Genomic DNA, 19,657 nt, shown 5'->3' with positions numbered 1-19,657 from the left:
TCTGAGAAATAAATTTTCCCTGAAGCAAACCCGGCGGCTTCATATCTGCATCCATGTTAGCACGTACGTTTAATGTGGTAATTTCACAGTAGGCATACACACGGTTCGGCTAGGTATAGGCTACATCCGCGCAAAAATATCAAGGTGAAAGTCATCATAGCTTGCATAGACCCAGCTCCCAACCCAACTTTGAGAATAGATTAACAGCGATATTTTTTTTTATCGCCCGATAAGAGTCTCACGTTAACGCAGCATGTTAACGCCGATAGCGGCCCACCACTAATTATAATCAACATTTAATTCAATAAATGGCAAAACATTTGACTCATTGGAAGAACTCACTGAAATCAGTTAAATACTTGGCTCCATTGGGCCGGCTCTGTTGCTGCTGAGTGGAAGAGCGTAAGGTGGGGGCTTTTGGCCCGTAGCCATCAGAGCGCCTAAACATCTGGTTCCCATTAGCCTGTTGCATCTCAGCTTTCTTCCTGCAAAACCTTGCTGTATGCTGATGAATTTTAAATCTGTCTGACGTTTCCACAAAGAAAAAGCAGTCGCGGTTCTCAAATCAGGGTAGGCTACAATCTGTTTTTAGTGGCTTCAGTGCGGACTGGAATGCTTTCATATCTGGGAGGGAGGGGTTGGAGCACTCTCCCTTCAGTCTGTGACCTTTTTTTTTTTTTTTTTTTTGTCACAGTGGGAAACTCTGGGAATCTCACAGTGGGAATCTTTCCCTTTAATCTGCGTGGGAGAAATATTATTTTCTATCTTTTGGAGATTCATTAATTAACAGCGGACTAATTTTATTCCCCATTGTGAATCACACAACAATTTCTCCTCTAATCCAAATCAACTAAAACAAATTTGGAAATAGCCAAATAGAAAGCAAAGAAGAAAATCAGCAGTCTTAGTTAATTGTATTAGTACATTGGCCAAAAAGAAAGAAATACAGAGACAAAGAAAGTAGAAGAAAAAAAAAATCAAAGTGTATTATTCATTCATAGCCCAAAAGAACAAAGCTCTTTGAAATATCCTTTCGAGAGAGAGAAAAAAGTTCTCACCTCCAAAGTCTATTTCCTTCCTGCATATAGCGAGCTATAGCAAGGAAACCCCAAAGAAATGTAGAAAATGTCATGAATCTGGTATCCTTCTCTGTCTCCCTCTTCTGGTCACACACACACTCACACACACTCTCCATTATACACACACACCTAACCTCACGCAGCTTCACTCACCCTCAGCTGTTTCTAGTTGCAACTTGTTATCATGCTAATTCTCTCACACCTGTTCTCTCTTCCCTATAATTATGTTATGCTACTTCTAGCTTCCCCTTTTCCCTACTTCCTTGTCAGATTATTTCGTACCCTACTCATGCAAGAGGTTTCTCCCGACCTGCTGTAGCTGTCCTGTCTGAGTCCTGTGTAGTCCGAGTCCGATCTGTCATCCAGCCTGGCACAGGTCTATCTCTATCTGTTCGGTACTAACCTTTTGCTCTGCACTCTGTCCAGCCCGCCTGCTGCTGACGAACGCCCAGAGAGCATTCATCTCTCCAACCATTTGCCGCTCACTCTTTAAGAGACCAGAGGACAGATCCCGCCGGATCCTGTTCTCAGACTGTTTGCTGCTGTCTACATTTAAAGAGAGACTTTCTGCTTTGTGTTATTGGAGCATCAGCATTTACGGCTACTTTTCTATTATTTATCTGAAGAAGAATATATTTCTGCTGGACTGATTTCTCTCTCATAATTAAAGAGACTGTTATTGCATTTCGCTTTTGGGTCCTATGTTTCCACATAACAGAAAAGTGATAAATTTTTTTCACGTTCTTCCTGTGTCTTAATTAATACACAAGGTACACACTTAAGCCCTATTCGCACTGGATTAGTATTATCTGGGGACGTCGTGAGATTTAGAAATTACCCACTCACATCTGAATTTTGTGTGGCGCATTAGCACAGGATAAACGAAGCCTGTGATTTTACTCGAAATGACTGACTTATCTCTTTCTCTTTCTGCAAATTGTTATATCATATCATGGTGTATAGCGATATGACCCAGCAACCAACTATCAAAAGACTCCAACACAGCGTCCATTCTTCGCGAAAGATGGATAAAAAAGAGCACAGGAAACAAAATTATAAACGACCCCGCCAAATCACAGATGCCCATTCGCACGGGACTAATATTATCACGGGACCTCGGTGTTCGGCGAAATATGGTAGGTCATTTGCGGGGGAATTTTCACTTTACAAATTACAGACATGGCCGATTCGCACGTGATTAAAATCACAGACAACCTCCGCAATTATTACAAATTACTAGAAGTCACCAGGTAATACTTATCCCGTGCGAATAGGGCTTTAGTCTGATCATGTTTATTGAGTGTTGTGCACCAATCAGGCTCCTTCTCTCACAGGTAACAGACAGAACAGATAAACTAATTTTAGAAAGAGCATTGTGAAAGTAAATCTAAACGCTTCAGCTGCTGTTCTCTCAGCTTTTCTTTTGACTAAATCCTCGACATGTTTCATTTAAAGAGTGCGGTTTATACATTTTTAGTGCTGTTTTTGTTATCTAAGAAGCATTACTCTTGTGATCTGTCTGGATTCACTAAAGATCAACCTTCCACACCTTCAGGTAATAAATCTCTCCACACAGTTGCTGCCAAGCTGATTTTTAAAAAATGCTTAGCCTACCTAAACTATGAATTCCTGTGGCATGGCCTTTAAATTTAATCATTGTACTCAAAGAGTGAAAAGACATTAATTTTTATAATGGGCTTATAATGGGCCAATTGAAAACCAAGCTTTCGGTTTAAACTTGTTTCCATCAGTTTAATAGCCTAGAAATCTAGACGCACCCTAGCGGCAGCAAATTTTATTTTGCAGCCAGGGTAGTCTATCAACTCTCCATTGGCTTGCAAGCTGGAAAAACCAACTCTAGTCAGGCCAATCACATCGTGTATAGAGTCGGTGGGCGGGCTTAACATAATGACGACAGAGTTGCGACAGTTCCCCCTGAATTTCCTGCTAATTGAAAACAAAGAAGAGCTGCTGCTTCTGGCGAACAGCAGTCTTTCCAATCGGCTTTGGAAGCGACTCTGGAAGACTTTCTTTGAGAAAAGAACAAAGAACGGCACTGAAGTCACTCTTAAAAAAGGTAGATGTGTTCGGACTACGTCACCTTCTTCCTTGCTCTGGTTGGTTGTAGCGTTATCATATTGCGTGCAGAGGGAATGTGAAAGATAACCGTTTATCCCGCCCCTCGGATTGAGCCAATGGTGAGTTCCCAGACCCAACATCTTGATGTGGGTCTGGCTTGTCAGGTTATCAGTTTAACACTCCCCATAAAAAATTTGAATAAACAATTTTGTTTAATTGCCATTTACAGTGTTGGTGTGCAGAACACATGCAGCTTTACTGACTGCAATGACCTTAAACATATGCACAAGAGAAAAACAATACTTCCTTGGACGTAACACATAAGATTTCCATTTTTTATCGGACTTCCATCACTACTCTATCCTGCGCATGTTGTAAAATGTAATAAAAGCTGATAGTGATGAAACAGAGATTAGAAATAGCTGTTTTTTCAGGATAAAAAAAAATCTGGCTGAAGTCAGTTGTAGTTCTTGTGTTTCTCTATTTTCTGTTCTTGTTTTTTTCTCTTTCCTTCAGTGATTCTGCTTGTTAACAGCAGGTGTTCATCACTAATGCTCAATCTTCACTTAATTAATCACTGAATTATTTCATTAACTTTTTTAACACTCTTTAGAGTAGGACCATACAGTATATACTCTGATCAGAGTTAATTTAACTCTGGGGATTTTGCTGTGTACTCTGAACCTAGCCTGGTTCTACCAGACTCTCGTACATTTCATTTGTACAGAGAGTCTGGTCACTCCATTGACAAGCATTAACTTCCTTGAAGGCGGGTACTCTGTTGAAGTTTAAAACTATTGGATCTGCCCAGAGCCACTCTGGATCTGCCATAACCAATCGCTAACGTTTGGTCTTGACTAAACTTCAACTCAAACTAGCGCACAACCTCAACATCATCGTTCTCAGCCACTCCTTCTGTACACTGATTGGACCGGTAAAAAATTTACCAGAGAAAACCCACGAATATACGGAAAACCCAGACGACGTACTGAAGGAAAATGAAAATTGAGCGGAAGTACGTAGGAGGGCGGAGCCAGGTTGCCCTGAACCTACCCCTAAACCTAACCTTAACCCATGTAGTTACCGTATATTACCCAGTACTTTCTTAGGCAAATACAGTTAGTACACATGGTCATGTACTATAAAATAAAGTGCAATCAAAGTCCTAAAATTCAATAGAGTTTTCAATATTTGTTGGATGAACTTCAAAGTACTTGAGAAAGTGGGTCATTTGTGGGCATTTCTTAAGTTTCTTTTCATTTTCACTTTCTCAGTGAGAACAAATATACTGTCTTGTGTAATGAAGGGTCCTTTCTTATCATACAACACACACACATTGTCCCAGAATATGCACACATAATAGTCTTATTGTCATACTGGCACCTCCGTCTTATAATACCACAGGAGAGGGCCGTCACCTGAGTTGACTCTCGTCACAAACGTGCCCAAACTGCATTAGCTTATCAGCCTGGCTAGAAATAGTTAAGATAATAAATTAATAATAATTCATATGTGGTGGAAATGGGCTTTCATACATCACAGAGTTTGTGAGCATATTTGCAGCATTACCTGGCATATTAACTTAAGAGAACCAGACACTAAAGCAACGCAAACAGCGTGTGAAAATAAAAGATAGCAAATTCCACCAAGACAGAATAGAAGAGAGGATCAAACACAAGCTCACCTGTAGAAAAGCTAAAATGAGAAGAAGAGCTTCAATGATCAGCAGCATCTTGATTCAGTCGAATCCCTCAGATGATCCAGTAGATCTAGTGAAGCGTAGACAACAAGAAAAACTTTGAGAGATGAAAATATGTGATGTCAGCAACATCCTATCTTTTTTATCCACTGTGCGCTTGTGTGTGTTTGTTACTGGAGAGGTCATAGCTGAGTTAAAGACAGACAGTCTAGACAGGAGGACATCATTCCTGTCTCAGGGGCATTGTGACAGACTGACTTCGACAGACAGACAAAATTGACAGACAGACTGTCAGCTAACCTCTTTTTGACACAGACAGTAATAAAAGTGTGCCACACAAAACTAGATGTGCGTTGTGTAATCCTGCAGGAAGAGGCATGGTCCGTTCGGCACTGCAGGATCTCAGGAGTGAGTCAAGCTCATTTCATGGACATGGAGGGTTTCCAGAACTGAGTATGAATATTACAGACATGAATACTGATGACTGATCATTATGATTCCTGTCGATGCAGGATAATAGACATGCTGCTGAAGGACTTCCACTGGATATGGCAGAGGATGCAGACAGAATTTCTGGAGAAGGAAATGTCATCTAACTATGTATTTGAACTTGCTTGGAAAGTTGCTGTAAATTATCACAAATCACCAGGAGATAATTTGTCAAAGAATCATTCAGTTGCCATTTATGCGTACACTAACACAGGTTATAATCTATATCAGGAATTCAATAATGCTGTTCATACTGATAAACAAAAATATAAAGCCGGGACATATTCATGGTATTCACTTCACTTTTGGTTAACAGAAGCAGGGCAGGAACCTCTAAGTTGTAGAATTTAGCAAATGTGGACGGTGCAGACCAGCCGGCCACCACATAAATGTTTTCTATAGGTACTCCACTGGACCATGCCCAAGAGGAAGCCATGCCTCTTGTGGAGTGGGCTCTTACACCTATGGGGCACGGAAGGCCGTTAGAAGCGTAGGCCAGAGAGATAGAGCGCTATATAGCGCTCATGGAGAGTGCTTGCAAGTCCCTAACTCTTTTAACCGACGCTAGTGCTAGCAGGAGAGCGGTTTTGAGAGAGAGGGGCTTCAGATCACCCGACTGGAGTGGTTCGAAGGGAGGTCCCTTGACGCCCTTAAGGACCGTGGACAGGTCCCAAGCCAGCACCGAAAGGAGCCGAGGCGGCTCAATCCTCCTGGCTCCTCTTAGGAAACGAACAATCAGGTTGCTTTTCCCAGGGAAGAACCAGCCACCGGGGAGTGGAAAGCTGCTATAACTGCCACGTACACTGAGCGTGGAGGGGGAACGGCCCGCGTCCAGCAGCTCTTGAAGAAACGCGAGTACCCTCGGTACGTCACAGTCAGGGGTTAAAGTGGGATTTGGCAGGTGGGGGAACCCTCAAATTTTGTGTTGGTGCAATAGGGAAAAATGACTCGCCATGGGACAACATATTGAGTATCGTGGTATAGCAATACTTTGGGACAAGATTGTCACTGTGGCACCAAGTATCACAAAACTTATTTAATACTTATTTTAATGTTTTTATTTTGGTCCATCTACATCTACACTGATATGATGACGATCCTATGTAAAAATTGCTGAAGACCACAATATGGAAAATAGAAAATATGGATCTCTCTGACCAACATATGTGCAATTTAGGGCTTTTGAAGGCCAAAAAAAATTTGATAAGAAATAGCTTTAAAACTTTGTCATTAGATTATTTGTCAATACCTGCTCTCTCCTCATCTTCATCTTTCTTTTTCTCTCAGTTTCCTTCTTCCCTAATTCTTCCCCTCCCAAAGCTGAACTTTGACTGATAGTCTTTTCATTTTCGTCTGTGTCAGTAAAGAAAGTAAACATAGGCTCAACTGATGTTTAAATGTTTATGAATCATTTTCTGAGACAAGTTAATTTACTCAAGGCTACCAGGAAAGCTGTAGCCTAAGTCAGTATTGCCAATAGGAACCTTCTACAAGCTTTGGAATTTAAAAACGTCTGTTTTTAAATGTTAAAAGTAATTTTAAATAATACAAATTATAGTCTACGTATAACGCAGTTGGTGGAATTGGCAGACGTTCCCTTAAAGGTCCCGTTCTGCGTGATCCCATGTTTCAAACTTTAGTTAGAGTGTAATGTTGCTGTTAGTGCATAAATAATATCTGTAAAATTATAAAGCTCAAAGTTCAATGCCAAGCGAGATATTTTATTTAACAGAAGTTGACTACAAAAAAACGGCTCGATTGGACTACATCCCTCTACTTCCTTCTTTCATGATGTCACTAGAACCGTTTCTTGACTAACCTCCGCCCACAGGAATGCTCCCTCAACTCTACTGGCTACTTGCGCACTTCTTATAACTTAGGCTACTGTGTTTACTCAGCTCTTACGGTGATTTTCTGAAGTAAAACTGACGCTTCATCTTTTGTGTGATGTACAATAAACTTTATTAAACTCATCAGTACATGTTTGATCATCATTCAGACAGCAGACTTGTAGGCTATTAATAAATAATGGATACATAGCCTACAAGCAGATGACAAATACGTTATAATAACCGTAATTAAACTACTAAACCATACCTGTTTCATCTCTATACAGCACTCTGACTCTGTAGGCATTATTGTCCGACTCGAAATGAACGCCGTTACTGAGAGTTTCTGATATTATCATCATTCCGTGAGATGAAATTGTCCTGAGAGACTGAGCGCGAGCTCATGAAGCTCCGCCCCCTGTGTCATCCAGCAGCACCTCATTTGCATTTAAAGGGTACACACTGAAACAGCTCGTTTTTCTGAGCCCCAAAAAATGTCAATTTAAACATGCTGTAAAAAATGATCTGTTGGGTATTTTGAGCTCAAACTTCACATACACACTCTGGGGACATCAGAGACTTATTTTACATCTTGTGAAAAGGGGCATAATACGGGACCTTTAAGTATCATGCGCTGTGGAAACGCGTCAAAGCATTCTCAGGTATAATAATATAATAATAAATAATAAAATATATTACAAGGGAAAACAAATGTCCGGCGAGTATCGAACCCAAAACTTACTTTACAGCGCTCAACCACCGTGAGTGCAATCACACACTGTAGTCGCTGGCGTTCAGCGGGAAGGGGAGGCGTGAATGATGCACTCAAATCAGACAGGAGAACCGTGACTGAGAACGTAACGTCGGGAAGCGTGTTTGTGAAGGCGCGGCCAGGCGGTGATATTCAGTTTTGATTTGATGAATGATGAGAATCATTGAATTTGATGAGAATGATAAATTGATTTGAATCTATTTATTTATTAATTTATCTGAGGTGCCGGAACGCAGTTCCGGACCGTTCCGGCCCACTTTAACCCCTGTATATATATATATATATATATATATATAAAATAGCCTACTATTTTTGTCAAAAATAAAGTCATAGACTAAGATGTTAGATGTTCCAATGTTGGCTATATTCAAACTAATGAATGCATATGATAAAATGTAGGCCTATAATCTTTTTTTTTTTTTTTTACAAAGAAAGAGTACACTTGAAATATTGTTGAAATTGTAATTATTGTTGTAATTGTAACATTTTTAATAAAATAGCAAAACATATTTACAAGAGAGATGTAAGCGAAATCTTAAATGGTCAATGTAAGTCTAAATACATCTTTTGTCCTTGCATTGTGGCTCAGTCAGTGTCACACCTGGCTCATTAGGCAGAGTCATTATGCAGAGTGGGTGGGACATTGTAATCTAAGGTGTGAACTACTCCTCCTCCTCGCATATTGGCTTTCCAAGCAAAACCTGTTTTACACCATTTAAATCAATGTATTTTTTTTTTGTGAACGATAAAGCAAGACTATTTTCACATCATTTTGAAGCTAGAACTCGAAGAGACAACATCCATTAGTCAAAAGTCTTGTGGACACATATTTAATATGTGTTTTGTGGTCTTAATTCAGCAACTTTCATTTTTATTTTTTCCAATAACCACGCATAAACATTATTCTCTTAAAAATACAAACATCTACATACACGTTGCTCGCATATTATGGTAGCCCTGTTTGTGCTATATAGAGTAAATTTACACCTTAGCCATTAACATGTTTATAAATAACTGAAAAAAGCACAAATGTCAAGGCATGTCAGAACATCTCAAGGACCCCAAAAACAGCTTGGTCCCCAGAGGGTTAAAACAGCGTTTTGCTCTTTTAGAAAGCGTCTAAAAGGATACTCGCTTGCTGGGCCAAGTCTGCCAACGGCGCAAAGCTGTTCCGCTAAGAGGCTGTTCTATGGCGAGCGGCTTCCAATTCGGAGAAATCAGCGACGAGGTGTGTCTCAGAGCTGAAGGAGAATAGATCTGTCATATGGCGAGTTTTCTCTGAATTTATACTCTCCTGCCGCGTCCAATTTGGCTCATTCAAGTCTGGCAGGGCGCCAAGCGCTCCCATTGGATCGCGCACTCCTGCTCACTCACCACAGGTTCGTGCAGTTGCTGCAGCACAGCCTATCAGCTCGCTTGCTGTGCAGTTGCAATGCGTTTTAAAATAAAGGCTTCAATATTCTCAAGAAAAGGATAAGGGAACTAGGGAACTAATAAGGGAACTAACTGTAGGAGGAACATTTGAAGTGAAAGTAAATCTAAATGCTTCAGCTGCTGTTCTCTCAGCTTTTCTTTTGACTAAATCCTTGACATGTTTCATTTAAAGAGTGCGGTTTTTTAATGTTTTGTGCTGTTTTTGTTTTCTAAGCATTACTCTTGTGATCTGTCTGGATTCACTAAAGATCAACCTTCTACACCTACAGGTAATAAATCTCTTCACACAGTTGCTGCCAAGCTGATTTTGAAGTATTTAAAGTATTAATTCCTGTGGTAGGGCCTTTAAATTTAATCATTGTGCTCTGTAAAAAAGAGTGAAAAGCCAATCAGTTTAATAGCCTAGAAATCTAGACGCACCCTTAGCGGCAGCAAATTTTGTTTTGCAACAAGTGTCGTCTAGCTAGCAACTCTCCGTTGGCTTGCAAGCTGGAAAAACCAAACTCTAGTCAGGCCAATTACAATGGCCCTCATTTATCATTCTTGCGTAGAAATGGGCGTATATATTGGCGTAAGATTATGCTTACACTCCTCTCATCGCCTGATTTATGAAGCTGTGCGTACCTTTGAAATCCAGGTGTACGCAATACCTGCCCTTGATAAATGCCGCGGTGGAAAACGATCGTCATTAGAATAACACGCCCCTATATATTCAAGTCTCCGCTCCCCCCACGCCCTCATTTTACGCCATGGACACACGGAAGACGGCAAAGAAGAGAAACTTCTTTGAGAAAGAGAAAGCGAAACCAGGGAAGTGGAAAGAAACTAAATTGATTTCTAGATTTTTATTATTAATGATGACGCTTATTGTTATCAGGGTTCTCAAGTCTCACGCATTGGCCGTGAGACACACGCAATTCAACCAGTTCACACGCTCACACGCCACACCGTGTATTTCTCACGCTGAAAAGGCAATGCCAACCAAGTTGTCCTGCAAGCTTTATATATAACGTTGTATACGAGGCGCAGGCACACAAAGTGAAGTTTCCTGCCGCCAGCACGTATCACGGCCAGATTGCGTTTGTTACTAGGCAACATAGATGCGCGAACACACGAAAGTCGACGGAACATTCTCGGCCACCGTACGTTCGTTACTAGGTGACCAACAACATCGCGCGAACACACGTCGTGATGGAGAAGGTAAGTTGGAAGAAAGCTCGTCTAACATTTTTAGGCTAGAACATTTAATATATAGCCCATCGTATACATTATTATTGATGCAGTCAAAAACTCTACAACTACTTTGCAACCAGGCCAGAAGCTTTGGCTCAGTTTGGCTAGCTTACAATATCTGAAACTAAGGGAAATGTTAGTGGGTATGGGAAGGAATGAAGATGTATTTCTTCATTTTATTTTAAATATTATATAATTTTAGATATTATACTGTAGTAATAGTCTTTCTAGTTACATTAAGGCTACATGTATTAAAGCAGAGTGCTCTGGGTAATATTTTAATTTAAATGTCTGGCATCGAGCCACAGTGCTTCAAGTGGGAGCCCCCTACCCCTGTGTTATCAAGGCATCAAAATGTGCAACAAACACTTACAACACAAAACACATTACATAAGCTGGAGTGTGTACTCTTGTGTACACACACACACACACACACACACACACACACACACACCTTAATACTCTAATATGTCATTTGTTCACAATGTCCCACCACACAATAAATCGTTATACCATTTCGACTGGACACATTCAAAATTCAAAAAGATTTGTTTTTCCAAACTGTTTAGAGCAATTTGTTATATTTTTGTAATTTTGAAATATAACATTAAAGAGTATATTTGATGTGATGAATTGCTCTGACATTTATCAGATTTACCAATTGTTATAATTTCAATTTGTGCTGGTTAATTGTGAACAATGGGTAAAATTGGGGGGCGGGGGCGGGGCTCCATTAGGGCTCCTCCCCTAACCGCATGTGATCTCACTCCAAGCTTTTGATAAAACTTGAGAACCCTGTTGTTATTTAGAAGAAGAATGTCGTTATTATTATTTGTATTATTATTATTATTTTAAATAAGAAGAATGGCATTTTTATTATTTTGTCAGTCTTAATTATTTTTTTGGTCATTGAAAGCCTTTCATTACTAAACCCCGTGCACACCTGCCGGGCCTAACCCTGGCCTAACCATCGTTTCAAAGAATAGTACAACGGCGAGCGCGTCGAGTAACCCCTCGTCCGTTTGGGGAGGTGCGCGCGCAGTCTGTGGAGACTCGCGCTGCGGAGCCAGGCGAAAGTATAAACAAGGCTTGAAACGTCAGGTAAAGCGCACAGGCTCGCAACTTAAGGAATACATATGCCAACAATTCAAATGCTTTGGTAAATTCACACAAATTAAACATTGAAGTCCATGTTGCACAAAAATAAACACTGAAGTTTATAATTACTATGTTGTTGTTTTTTTTACAGTGGGTCATAATATATCATATCTTTTAGTTTGTCAGTGCGTTTTGTGGTGTTAGGAATTGTTTTTCTGCGCATTCCCGCATTCAAAACGTGCGTACACCACCTCCTGAGCTGGCATAGGATTTGAGCGTGCCATACGCCAACGTCCATATTGATAAATCTCAAAGTCACCGTGGTTTTGGGTGTACGCCAGGTGTACGCTGGAAATTTGGTGTACGCACTTTTGATAAATGAGGGCCATTGTGTATAGAGTCTGTGGGCGGGCTTAACATAATGACGGCAGAGTTGCAATGGTTACGTGTGGATTCCCTGTTACTTGAAAACAAAGAAGAGCTGCTGCTGCTGGCGAACAGCGGTCTTTCCAATCAGCTTTGGCCGCGACTCTGGAAGACTTGAAGTTAAACTTTTCTTTGAGAAAAGAACAAAGAACGGCTCTTTAGTCATTCTTAAAAAAGGAAGATGTGTTCGGACTACGCCACCTTCTTCCTTGCTCTGGTTGGTTGTAGAGTTATCCTATTGGGTGCAGAGAGAATTTGAATTATTTGAATTTGTATTTGAATAATTTTGTTTATTTGGTATTTACAGTGTGTTGGTGTGCAGAACACATGCAGCTTTACTGACTGCAAAATACACAGCAATGACAAGAGAAAAACAATACGTCCTTGGACGTAACGCATACAATTTCCGTTTATTTATCGAACTTTCATCACTACTCTATCCTGCACATGCTATAAAATGTAATAAAAGCTTATAGTGATGATACAGAGAGATCAGAAATAGCTGTTTTCTTAGGACAAAAAAAATATGTGGCTGAAGTCAGTTGTAGTTCTTGTGTTTCTCTATTTTGTGTTTTTGTTGTTTCTCTTTCCTTCAGTGATTCTGCTTGTTAACAGCAGGTGTTCATCACTAATGCTCAATCTTCACTTAATTAATCACTGAGTTATTTCAATAACTTTTTTAACACTCTTTAGAGTAGGACTGTATGTACTCTGATCAGAGTTAATTTAACTCTGGGGATTTTGCTGTGTACTGACCCTGAACCTAGCCTGGTTCTACCAGACACTCGTACATTTCAGTTGTACAGAGAGTCTGGCCACTCTCCATTGACAAGCGTTTACTTCCTTAAAGGCGGGTACTCTGTTGAAGTTTAAAACTATTGGATCCGCCCTGCAGAGCCACTCTGGATCTGCCATAGCCAATCGCTAACGTTTGGTCGTGACGAAACTTTAACTCAAACTAGCGCATGACCAGGGCCGTATTAAGACAGTGTGGTGCCCCTGGGCACTATACCTCAAACTATACCCCCCTCAAACTTTAAGTTTCTTTTCACTTTCTCAGTGAGAACAAATGTACTGTCTTGTGTAATGAAGGGTCCTTTCTTTGCATACAACACACACACATTGTCCCAGAATATGCACACATACATTAGTTTTCATATTGTCATACTGGCACCTCCGTCTTATAATACCACCGGTGCACCACAGGAGAGAGCCGTCGCCTGAGTATTGACTCTTGTCACAAACGCACCTGAACTGCATTATCAGCCTGGCTAGAAATAGCCCAGATCGCACACGCTTGATGAATAAGTCATGGCAAATTATGTATTTACATTACTTTAACTCATCAGAAATGTTAAGAAATTTCAACTTTTTTGAAATTCAAAATTTAAGTCGGCTTAATATAATTTAAGTTGAGATGACTTGCACTGCCAAGTTGATTATAATTTAAAAATTAGGCACCAACTGAACTTAAGTTGGAATGGGTGGACCCGGTTGTGTTTCCTGTTGTCTGTGTTTCACAATAGCTTCTTAACCCTCCTGTTACCCTCAAATCTACCAACATCTTTTACCCACTGGGGTCAATTTGACCCCAGCATTTTAAACCCCCACAAAGGGGTTTTTCCCCAAAGGTTTAAGTCAGGTACTTTATGTTTCTTTGTTGACTACTTAAATAGCCCTTTAAATAAAACACCACCAACCCCCCAACCCCACCCCCACCCCTTATACATCCAGAATACCTATTGCACGACTTTGGACAAATTAGAAAATCACTATAAAAATGTCACTGATTTATCTAAAATTCAAAATTTATATATATTTTTTGGTGTATAATAGCTTTTTATTTATTATATTATACAATATGTTTTATCAAGGATAGGTCTGGGGTCAATATGACACTCCCATTGATAGTCTCAGGATGCCTCACTGTTGGCACGACACAGGACTCATGGTAGCGTTCACCTATTCTTCTCTGGACAATCAATTTTCCAGATGTTCTAATCAGATTCATTAACTTTTCACCAGTCTTCTGCTGTCCAATTCTTGTACTTCCTGCAGAATTTCAGCCAATATTTGATGTTTTTATTGGAGAGAAGTGGCTTCTTTGCTGCCCTTCTTGATACCAGGTTGTCCAAAAGTCTTGGCCTCGCTGTGTGTGCAGATGCTCTCACACCCACCTGCTGCCAATATTGAGCAGTTCTGCACTGGTCGTGACACGGTTCCCTAGCTGATTCCTCAGGAGGAGAGGTTCCTGGTTCTTGCTGGACACTCTGGGACATCCTAAAGCCTTCTTCACTGCAGCCGAACCTCTATTCTTGAAGCTCTTGATGTTCTGGTAAATGGAGGCCATTTTGATGCAAAGATGATCCTCCATCTTTCTTTGGAGGAAACCATTGCTAACAGAAGAACACAATGATTGGAAGCACTTCTTCCTTCCTTATAGCAGTCATGTGCTGATGATATGATTAGTAAAATGATGTTGGTAATTTGGTGCCAAGGACAAAAACAGTGAAATTTGGGGTTTTGTGATAAAGCTTTTTGAAATGATGTAAAATGCCTCTGATCACTCTGCACAATAATCTAGAAAAATGTGAATCAACATCATAACAACTGAAGCAGCAACATTTTCAAATTTGGCCACAGCTGTACCCTGTCATTCAAGTGGGAAGTATCCGGTCGAACAAGGTGATGTTGGTGGCGCATCCGCTGTTCAGCTCCTACAAAAGGTCCACGTACTCGTAGGAGATGCCCTGTTGTTGTAGGGCGAGCAGTATGGCATTGATCTCTATGCTGTCGAAGGCTTTCTCGTAGTCTACGAAGGCCAGTACCAAGGGCATCTTGTACTTCCGGCAGTGTTCGAGCAGTTGGTTTAGCACGTGGATGTGGTCCATTGTGCTGTAGCCAGACCGGAAGCCGGCCTGTTCGGATGGCTGTTGTTCGTCCAACTGCCTGGCTAGTCGGTTGTACAGCACCTTGGTGAAAACCTTGTACATGGTCGGCAGGAGCCAGATTGGCCGATAATTCCTCAGCTGTTCATGGTCACCCTTCTTGTACAACAGCACTGTCTTGGCCGTCTTCCATTGATCTGGTGTTCTTCTCTGCGCCATGTAGCGGCTGGACAATGCTGCCCAAAGCATCGGTCCACCCTCTTTGAGCAGCTCGGCCTCGATTCCGTCAAGATTGCCATGCTGGATTGTGTGTGTGTGTTTGTGTGTCAGAGAGAGAGAGAGAGGCACGGGCGCGATCGAACAGTGGAAACATAAAAACATACTGTACAAAAACAAACATTTTGTACACGACATCATTAAAACTGCAAAAAGTGTTTAGCCTAATTATATTTGTGTAAAACACAAAATCGTGCTTTTGTCAAACTTTAAACTCTTGTCAAACTGTAACCTACAACTGACACCCAACCAAAATCACACACACTGTTTAAAAGCAAAAATTATCTCATCTTTTGGACATTCATCATATTGCATTGGTTTTCATTTCTTGTCCTAAAACAGAGCACTAATCGAACACTAATACTAATAGAAAATCAAATGTGTTTTTAATGGTAGCCTAGTATTATTTTATACAGAAATAAATTATTTATAATTCAGATGAGAATAAAGTTAAAGTTAATTAAAATTTTAAGGAAACAAATATATTGATCTGAAATATAACAAATTAATTTTAAATTCATTCAGGTACAATTACCAAACATATCTCAAGGCCTTTTGAATAAAGGGTGGCAGTCTTTCATTATCAACTGTTGTTGTAGACTATATTCAAGAATAAAATAAAAATATCGGCTTGATAGTACCGGCAACTAGCCAAAGCTGCGGCATCGGTATCATATCGGAAGTGAAAAAGTGGTATCGGGACATCCCTATGGCCACGCATTTGAAGCGACATCACCCCGGTGTTTCACTGACATGAGTGAAAACGAAGGCTGCTCAACGTTGCACAATCAGCCATCACAAACGCTATCAGTGTGTTTATAGGTGCAGACATGAGGCCATATTCGGTTGTGCAAAACGAGGGCTTTAAACACTGAAAGTGCTTGAGCCACGTTATGACATCCCGTCGCGCACCCACTGTTGATTTTATATATTTTAATTTAATAATTTAAAAGTGTTAATAAACAAAAAGACAAAACTTTTTTTATTTGTATTGTCTTTTTTTTTTTCTTTTTTTTTTTGCTGATCCGAAAAATGATCCGATCCGTGACTCTGATCCGAGAAACGATCCGTACCGTGAGTTTTTTTGATCCGTTGCACCCCTACTTTTCATACAAAAATAGATCTTGCTCCATAGTTCTATTTCCTGTTTCCGGTTCCACATCACTCACCCCTTTACCTATGCATGTATGTATGGATGTATGAATGTATTTATGTTTGTTTAGTGTTAATTATGTTTGTGATTTAGTAAATAAAACTTTGCACAATTATGAATTTGATTTCTGATCCTCTGTTTGCATACAAAGTCCCTTTTACGATTTTGATTTTGTTACAGTATGCTCTGATTTCTGTACCTGCTAAGGAATAATTATTTTCCAGTGACGATGAAAGATACACTTTTCTTAGAATAAATGAATAATCAAAGAGTTAATTGGAACTGATTAGTTGATTGTAATATTAATTAGCTTACCTCAAAGTTAATCTAATTAACTGACCCAAATATTAATAATTAATCATAATTAGTAATTATGGATTATTATTAATATTTCCCCTTTCCCCTTGTGAAATTATGTTTGACCAATTCACCTGGAAGATTCATTTGTGTTTGTTTCGCACTCAATCCTACAGTACGTACAGAACATTGAAAACCTATCATCATGTTAATTTTATGTTTACCCAGTTGTCCCCATTAAATTAGGAAAAGTCTTTAAATATGAAGCAAAAAAAAAAAAAAAAATAAGTATGTATTTAGAGACGTTAAACACTGAATGGGGTCAAATCGACCCCAAAGGTAATAGGAGGGTTAAGTTGAAATAGGTGGATTTTTACAGTTTTATCAGTGAACATCACATGGATTTTGTATGTGTGAAACCCGGTTGTGTTTCTTGTCTGCGCTTCACAATAGCTTCATTAGATCTACTGGATCATCTGAGGGATTCGACTGAATCAAGATGCTGTTGATCATTGAAGCTCTTCTTCTCATTTCAGCTGTTCTACAGGTGAGCTTGTGTTTGAGTATGAATATTACAGACATGAATACTGATGATTGATTATTATGATTCCTGTTACTGCAGGATCACAGAACTGCTGCTGTTGAAGGACAGATATTTCCACTGGATATGGAAGAGAATTCAGTTGATGACCAATTTGACGGGTGTACAAAGAAGATGGAACATCGAGTGCAGACAGAATTTCTGAAGAAGGAAATGTCTAACCCTGAATTTGCAGAAGTTTGGACAGATGCTGAAAAGAATCACAAACCACCAGGAGATCATTTGTCAAAGAATCATTCAATCGCCATTTATGTGTACACTAACTCAGATTTTAAGCTATTTGAGAAATTCAATAATGCTGTTCGTACTGATAAACAAAAATATAAAAACGGGACATATTCATGGTATTCACTTCACTTTTGGTTAACAGAAGCGATGCAGATTCTGAAGAAAACACAAACTAAATGCTACAATACTTACCGTGGTACTGGAGTTGAATTTGATAAGAATGTTAAGGGCAAAGAAGTTCGTTTTGGCCAGTTTGCTTCATCCTCTACTGATCGTACAGTAGCAGAACGGTTTGGAAAGAAATCTTGTTTTGAAATCTACACTTGTTCAGGTGCTAATCTGACAAAATATTCAAAGTTTCCTGACGAGGAAGAGGTGCTGATTCCTCCATATGAGACATTTAAAATCAGTGATGTGAAGCAGAACGATCCCTGGTGTGAAACTGTGTACATTTTGAAAAGCTATACAACAAGAAGTGACCTGAACTGTGCAGCAAGCGGTGGAAACCAAGTTGCTTTTTTAAATGTTTTATTAATTTTAATATTTTTTTGCTCTGTGGTTAGCTACTAATCAGATAAACACTGCATGTTTCTTGTTGTTATTAAACATCAAATTAATTGTCATGCTTTATTGAATCAATATACAAAAAAAACTGAAATCTGAGTCTTTGCAAAATATGCAGATAATACAACTTTTAAAATAATTGTAGTTATATTGTGTCAGCCAAATTCAAAACTGGTTTATAATATGGTAAATAAACTTGTAAATTGTAAGGGTTACAGTGATAACCTGAACACAATGAGCACAAAACTCAAGATCAAGAAAGTATGTAAAGTTCATTGACCTTTTGTTGTGTCATGTGACACTTTAATGTGTGCTTCCATTTTAAATTCCCAGGGAGAAGAGAAAATTCAGCCCAAACTGACCGTTTGCTGTGAAGCTGTCTTGCCAAATGCTGATGCCATTTTATATGTGATGCAAATGCTTTGTGCTTAAGGGAAAACCCTGTGATTTCTGAAGGGTATACATTGTGAGACCTTCAACTGTTCGAGGCCGATCCTCGTGGTGAAGATACTCGTATTTTTTTAATGTTGATTTTTATTCTGTACTTTGTTATTAAAACGAAACCGTGAGTGGTGATTCGTAAACTTCTCTATAACAAGTCTCAGAGTGATTTTCTTCTGAAACCTATTATCTGAACCTGGACAAAAATCCCATCGAGCCTCAAGAGCACGAACATCCAGACTGAGTTTGGCACAGACTCCGCTTGGGAATTTCTAACCAGCGGACAGCGCTAAAAACCTGAAGGTAATTCCAAATCTTGTTTTGTACAGGTTATGGAGAGGTGTGATGTGTGAAATCTTGGTCATTTAGGGGGAATATAAATACATCAGGATACACAGCAATCAGGTTTACAAGACTGACTGATGTCAGTGTGAATGCGGTTCTGTGCTGATTCACTTCAGTTTCTCTGGGAGGAGAAGGGGTTTCAGGTGATCGACTCACTTCGAGACGAGGCTTTATCGAACTGTTCAGCATCTGTGGGAGATTATTACTGACAAAATGAATAAAGTTTATTAAACAAACACTTGATTCTCAGTTAATTTGTGCTGAATGTCTCATGTGCCATCAACAACTGATTATTCTTGCTCTCAACTACAAATCAAAGATTTGGAAGAATTTACAAATTAAATTTGACGGAGAAAGAACATGCAGGAATTCGCTACAGGGGACAAAACAGGAAGATGATGAAATTGCAACAAGCAGAAGCGAAACGGCAGTGAAACTAAAGATGAATGACGCCTGAACAGCAGCACGGCTCCTAGTGAGTTTTTTTCTGCAACATTATGTTTTATGAAAATATGTTGACAATATAAAGTTTATATCTCAATGGTTTATATTATAAACCATTGAAAAAATATATTGAGCTGTTTCTTATGATGTGAATTGTATTTCTTTTTCACATGGGAGGGGGTGGGGGCGAAGACTTTGCAAGGGTAAATAGAGTGGGTGTGGTCATGTATAGTGGATGGAGTCATCAGTGGGAGAGTTAATAGTGAGTGGGAGTGGTCAGAT

The 19,657-nt window shown here is 39.6% G+C and overlaps 1 protein-coding gene across 6 annotated transcripts in view; it reads left to right on the top strand.

Annotated features, from left to right (window-relative positions):
• Window positions 1-18,737, top strand: part of LOC311292661 (ecto-ADP-ribosyltransferase 5-like) — a 63,522-nt gene extending 44,785 nt beyond the window's left edge. For 3 of the 6 annotated variants that reach the window (XM_084412440.1, XM_084412438.1, XM_084412439.1), the window contains one exon: window positions 17,375-18,737. In XM_084412440.1, coding sequence (XP_084268566.1) covers window positions 17,375-18,151 — 777 coding nt within the window. In that variant the 3' untranslated portion in view covers window positions 18,152-18,737. Of the gene's footprint in view, window positions 1-9,344; window positions 9,651-17,205; window positions 17,300-17,374 lie in introns of those variants that run through there. The other 3 variants (XM_084412442.1, XM_084412441.1, XM_084412443.1) reach the window with 3 other exon arrangements.
• The last annotated feature ends 920 nt before the right edge of the window (window positions 18,738-19,657 follow it).

Source organism: Rutilus rutilus, assembly GCF_951802725.1.
Source record: "Rutilus rutilus genome assembly, chromosome: 1".
Taxonomy (NCBI): domain Eukaryota; kingdom Metazoa; phylum Chordata; class Actinopteri; order Cypriniformes; family Leuciscidae; genus Rutilus; species Rutilus rutilus.
This window is presented reverse-complemented; position numbering and strand designations above follow the sequence as displayed.